Here is a 6,718-nt window from a genome sequence, read left to right as displayed (position 1 = left end):
GCAAGCAGTAAACTGGCGATAGCCTTGCTTAACACTGTTTGATTTTCCTTTTCATTAAGGACAACAGCGAGGATAATCGGTGGCATATATGAAGGTGGTTTGAAATGCCACCATCAGTTATTGCCTGCCAATAAAAGTTAATATGTACTCAAGATATTCCAACTTACTGTTTGGAATGCCATGAGAGTTTCAATAATAATTTACAAAAACTCTGATGGATTTGTTATATTTTTGAAATAATTGATTCTTTTTAGACACTGTAAGGCACAGAAATGAACTGTGTTTCATAAACTTTTATTTACCACTTATGGAATACAGTTGGCAGACAAGATAATTTATTTTAATATCCGAACAATCAGCTTTTCCAAGGATATTAGCTTGTGGATTTCAAGATGAATGATGTCTATATGTGGTTGCAGTTTTAAGTACAAATCTTTCAGAAGTATTTTAAATCCAAATAAAATCAATATTAGTATGTTTGGTACAGTTCAATGCAATGTAAAGTAAAACAGAACTAACCGGTGTACATTTTTATTGCTTAGGAAAGTGTACCAGTTTTCCAGACAGTGTACTTTGTTTAGGAATGAACTCAACGTTGTTAGTTAACTAATGCTACATGGAACAGGACCTATTTTCTCACTTGTAACTATTGTTTTGGAGCTCTGCAGTGGGATAACAGATACAGACGTCATTTTAACTTTGGTGTGAATGTAAATAGGGGAGTATCGCACTTGGCTTGTCGATTGTATAATTTTGTCTATTGCAATGACCCCAGTGCATCCGTAATATTCAATCCTGACATTATTTTCCTATTTTAGAAATTAACATATCTAAAATAAGTTAAAAAGTGGAAAGTGAATTGTCGACAAATGCATTAAATGCTCACATTATCACATGACATAATTTTAAGGCTGTTTAAATTTTGCGTAAACTAGGTGAAATGATAGATTAGCTCAAACTTTCTATGCTGACTATTTTATATCTATTTTAAATTTATATTTAAAAGCCGGATTGTATCTGTGCTTTCTAATTAGATGCCCTGTTCAAATTTGAAAACACAGAGGCTTCAAAAACCTGAGGGCTAGAAGCGATTACGTCTGAGGGAGGGGATCTGGAGCAGGGGAGGTCCAGGTTTCATTGTAAAATCTGCAGGAGCACATTTGCTCCTCCTGGCCCGAAGGAAGCTGAAAGTGAATGTTTTAATAATATTGTATCATCAGAACCCAATTTGAATATTTGCAAAATAAATCTGTTAGCTGTGGGCAGGGGTCCTTGGATCTTGCAGAATGAGAGCAGGAAGTCAAGGGCTAGTTCTGCTGTTCCATTCTAACTGCCTCTAGCCCTGTTTCAGGTTGGTAGATTCAGGGCTTAAAATTACCCCCCCCCCCCTCACTGTATCTGTGAAATATAATGAGTGACATCATAATGATGCCTCATTCTGTGAATGACAACAAAATATGTCCAACTGCATCAACCAAAAGCCAAAATGACGATGTGAAGTAGCCGGATCATTGTCCTGAAAAAATTCTTGATGTTTCTTCAAATAATTATTATTTATAATGTGTAACTTCAAAAAGTATGAAATTAAAATAATTACTCTCCAATGATGTTTGCATGGGCACTGGTTTAAGTTGTTCCATTCAGTGGTGTGAGGTACTAACAAATGTTTAAAAGCTAATTCGAGTAGATTCCCAAAATGTTTGAATGTGTACCAAAATCCCAGAAAAATATGAAATGACCCTGCTTGAAGCAGTACAAGAGGATGTGGTTGTTTCCTTCACTCTTCAAACAAGAAAGAATAATAATTTAATACCTAGACCTACAAAATCGAATTCTTGTGAGAGGATTTTGTTACTGAATGTTTCTATTAGAAATTGTCAGTACTCCACAGAATAGTGAAGGAATTTACAGTGCAATGGTTACAACTGTACCAGTGCCAACTTCATATTAAAATTGCTTTGTTTGTGTCTTTTCACTGCACTAAGCGAGTCTCTATTCCCTCTTCTTTGGAGCACACTGAAGATGATATTTTGCTGTAAATGGAGGAATCTTACAAAAGAAAATGTAGAACAAAGATATTTCTGTTACTATGCCGTTTTTAATTTTCACTTAGTCAATTATGCCTACTAACTTCTCCTCCTCTCCTGAAAGCATTGATTTCCAACTGCAGAACAACTTGGTGTGTTAGCTGGTATCTCCTTCCGATGCCAATTATTCATGAATGAGCCTCACTAATAATCACAGTCAAGCTATCTTTTTGCAGAGATAAGACACAGCTAAACCTGCCCCTGTTTCCACCGAATGTTCACAGAAGCACACGTCTAGCAACTTAACTGTCCATTTCCAGCTATGTATAGCTGCAAACCCTGTCGAGATCAGCTAATATAGCACACAATGAGGATCAAATCTGGGGCCTTCCTGGTATCTGTAGCTCAGCTGGAGGGAGACAAATTTGTTTTAAAATATGGCCCATAATTTCACAAATATGATCAATCAAGCTTTACCATCACAATTTCACAAGGTGATGCCTTGGTCTTTAATATATTCTGCAGCTGCATATATCATCTATGCAGAAAATAACAAAGTTGCTCACATTAACAAAACACACTAATTTGCATCACTTATTCAAGTTATTAATTTTAGTAATTCCAATTCAAAAAAGCTTATCTGTTTGCTTCACCAAAACTGAAATTACACAGCTAGCAACAAGAAACACAGGGATCGAGGTTCCACTTTGGGTGTGATCAACGATCCGGGTGCAAACTGCACCCAGAAATGCAGTCGTTTTGAAATGTGTTCTTTTTCCTCAAGTTTCTGCTTAATCAACATTTCGACAAATACAATATCTGTCAGCTTGCTTTAAAAAAGAAATCCTCATTATATTGAGGAGTGGGAATTTGGTACCATTTTGTCACTACATCTGAAAATGAGCTAATCAAAAAATAGGATTTTAATCGGTGCCTAGACCAAAATCGATTGGTAAATTGATTTAAAATAAATGAAACTGAATTTTAAGAAATTGAACAGAACCATTTGCCAGTTATATACAGTTTTGGTTTCAGAGTAAATTGGAGGGGGGAAAAAAACAAAAACGTTTAAGAATGTGTCTATTTATATCCTTAAGCATCAGATAAGTTGACTTCTCAGACATCTCAGAAGGTCGACATGGTCACAGTTGGTGGAAACTACCTAAGATCATTAATTCGATTTGGGGGTTTGGTTGGTTTGATGGACAAAGCCATATTGTAGCCAAATGTCTATAAACCAACATTAAAAAGTTGCAGAAAAGTAGGTTGCATTGAACAAAATTTACACTTAAAATTCCACAAACATTTGCACTGGGTTCGCCAATTTTTAACAGTTTGCACTGACAATACCAGCACAACCAAGCAGAAACCCCAGGCCATTGTGTATATACAGAAACACAACCTGAATCAAACTTAGAACATACACAGAATGGTTGAGTAATGGCTGCTCAAGCAGTCATCATTTATGATTTATTTCTCGGCACGTGTAATGTTGATAACTGGGGCAACTAACAAGAATGTTACACATTTTGCAAACTTTTCGACATTCTTCTCTATTTTGTATGAATTATTAGTGCCATTTTTAAAGACAAAGGCCGATGTTCCAGTCCCGTCATGGCGGGCAGGACCGGATAATCATGTCCAAAATTAAGCAGCCAAGAATGATGAGCACAATGCAAGAATAATAAGCTATCATTTCTATGTGACTGACTTTTCCACAGGGAAATGTTCCGCAACGCTTGCTGTAAAAATGCAACACGTTCCTTAAACAAAGTCACTGGGATTTCCTCAACGTTTTGATGAGCACCACTGTTCAGGGTGAATTGTGTAATTGGTACATCAGTGTAGCATTGAGAGTGGCATTATGTGAAAGTGTGCACTAGCCTGTGAGGTACCTTTGGACATTTTACCATGTTAACAACGCCATATAAATTCTTTTGATGTTTCAGGGGAAAATTGCAGTAAGCTAAAATTGGTTAAAAATTAAAAATAGAACAAGCAATAAGGATCCAGTGAGAATAGAAATTTTGGAATTCAAAAGGGAAAAATGTTGTCATGCAGCTAGAGACAATGTTAGATGACAGTGAATGTGATCCTCTGTAAATATTGTAGAAATGTAACAAATTTTTTTTGGCACAAGAGCCTGCTCATGTGCTACCTGAACATACAGATGTTTATGTATATTTGAGCTGCCTAGAGTTTATAAATTCCCATTGTTACAGGAAAATATGTAAGAGATCAAAATATTGATCACAGTGATCTGAAGCACCCTCATCGATTGCTCTATTTTTTCATATTTTGATACCTTAGATGAGTACCATAAAGTAATGCCTGACACAGAATAGTGGCCAGAATCTTCTGAACAGCAGCAATTCTGCATACATTGCCAGTGAGCGCAAAGATTCTCCTGACCTAATGCTGCTGTGCATTTCTCCTGGGATTTTCTGATCCCAGCTGCCAAACAATTGCACAGCGCATCTTCTCCCGGGGAACTCAGGAGCGGAGTAGAGTTTGGGGAATTTGGGACATGCCCCCTTTGTATGGCACTAGCTGCTGTATTCTGTTTGGTAAGTTTGAAGGTCCGGTCTTTGAGTGTAAATTAGTGAATGTGTAGTGGCTAAGGTAGGTGAGTGAGTGGGTGTGTGAGTGGGTCGGTGGGTAAAAGGTGGATGGTTAAGTGGCTAGGTGGGTGAGGTGGGTAAATGGCTAAATAGGTTGGTATGTGGGTGGGCGGGTAGTTACGTGCCCAGGGGATATTTGGATGGCAGTCAGGTCAGATAATGATGGCAGAAAGGTGGTCGGGGGCAGGGAAGCTGTAGGCAGGTCAGGGTGGTGGTTGGATCCAATTGCGGGGGTTGTCAGGCTGTCAGTTGTTAGTGAAGTTGGGTCAGGATCCAGTCAGGTGGTAAGGCGGGTGGTTGGGTTGGGTCAGATGGCGGGGTATTATTTGGGTCTGGTTGGGGAGGACGTACAGAGCGTGGGGAAGGTTGATCAGGTCCAGTCAAGTGATAGTCAGGTGGTTGGGGCATGGGTTGGTCTGGTCCCAGGAGGAGGGGGAGTTGGGTTAGTCGGTTTCTTGGGGGATAGTCGGGTCATATCGGTTGTGGGGGACGGGCTAATCTGGTGTTCTGGTGGTAGTCAGGTCGGGTCTGGAGAAAAATCCGATGGGCTGGGTTTAGCCAGTGGGGTGGGGTCAGGGAATTGAATGGGCGGGTGGGTCAGTTGTGGAGTTTCCCAGGTATTGGAGCAGGTTTTAATCTATCTAAAATTTCCTGGGTAACTATTCAGGTGAGTACCGCAGATCTGTCCCAAGTCTCCGCTTCGCGTACAATTAGAGTCTTTCACGGAGGGTCCCGGAGAGCAGGAAAATTTGCCATCGAGAGTTAAAAAAATTCCTGGGAAATTCCCACATCGGTCAGCATGTAAGGACTTCCACAGGATCCAATGCACATCTTTAACCCTACGTCCAGTCTCTGATGATCCAGAAACTGGAAAATTTGGGCCTGTGTGTCTTACGGAATAGAGTTTCTTAAATAAACTTTGTAGCACCATGTGAAGCTAGACTGCCTCAGTTATCCAGAGTGGAGATGATTAAATTGTCATTTGCTATAATTACTGCTTTCTACAAGCACATCTTCTAGCTTATCTAACTGACCCTCAGGTTTTAACAGTGACCGAGGTACAATCCTTTACATACCCATTATGGATAATCAATGAACAGCTTTACCAGCTCAGTAATATTATACCACATCCATGCACAAAACCTGTGGTAAACTGCTTTCTATTCTCACCTGTATACAAAACGCAGCAACATTCTGCAATATCATGCTGTTTTTCTTCATAAATACAGAGCATTGTGTTGATATAAGTTTTGCATTTCTATGAGAGCTAACTTGGTGAAAGTTAAAAGCAGTACAATGATAGTATTAAGTGTTGTAAGATAGCTTTAAGGCCAAACTTTCAGTGATAATTATGGGTATATTAATGCAAATATGTTCTGCAAATTTCCTTCAGCTGACTAGTAACTCTGTAGAGGAATCCTGATGTAGTGTTGTAACACATTCTGTAAACCAAATCAATCATTTGAACCAGTACAGGTAGTTTGAAGTTACTCGTGGGAAGCATTGATTGTTGCTACAAGCTCCTCCGTAACTGGGTGGGCAGGCTGAGCATGGCACTCCGACTTTATATGGTGCTTCCCCAATCCAGTTTCCCCTAAAAAAATAAAAATATGCAATGAGGTTGTGATATAGTAGTTTATCAATGAAGGTAAATAGAATTACAAGGAACTAAGATTTCATTCTATATTTTTATAAATATATATCAGCATGGCTACTTTATAAAATCTTTAAAACTGGAGAAAGGTTTTAAAATGTCTGAATCTATGGCTGACTATGATTCACACAAAAGGAATTCGCGGCTTTCAGAACAGCTCCAACCTTATTATCACTAAAGAGGCACTAATGCCCTGTGACTGCAGAGATCAAATTCCCATGACTTGTCTAAAGACCCTTCACATCGGCCCCTGGCCAACAGAGAAGTCTAAAGGACCCAGAAACCTCTGTTGAACTTACTAATGATGGAAACATTAACAATTTCAGGAATCCAGACCAGGAATATATATAATTTGTCCAAACCAAGGTTAAAGTCACATGACCCCCCCCCCCCCCCCCCCCCCCCCCACCCTGCTC

The 6,718-nt window shown here is 39.1% G+C and overlaps 1 protein-coding gene across 1 annotated transcript in view; it reads right to left on the bottom strand.

The window, feature by feature from the left end:
* Positions 1-260: 260 nt before the first annotated feature.
* Positions 261-6,718, bottom strand: part of pi15a (peptidase inhibitor 15a) — a 48,313-nt gene continuing 41,855 nt past the window's right edge. Inside the window, exon 6 of the mRNA XM_038809638.1 lies at positions 261-6,242. Within this exon, the coding sequence (XP_038665566.1) occupies positions 6,107-6,242 (136 nt within the window). The 3' untranslated portion in view covers positions 261-6,106. The remainder of the gene's footprint in view (positions 6,243-6,718) is intronic.

Source organism: Scyliorhinus canicula, chromosome 10 (genome assembly GCF_902713615.1).
Source record: "Scyliorhinus canicula chromosome 10, sScyCan1.1, whole genome shotgun sequence".
In the NCBI taxonomy this organism is placed as follows: Eukaryota; Metazoa; Chordata; class Chondrichthyes; order Carcharhiniformes; family Scyliorhinidae; genus Scyliorhinus; species Scyliorhinus canicula.
The sequence above is the reverse complement of the archived record's forward strand: the minus strand, read 5'-3'. Positions and strand labels throughout refer to the sequence as shown.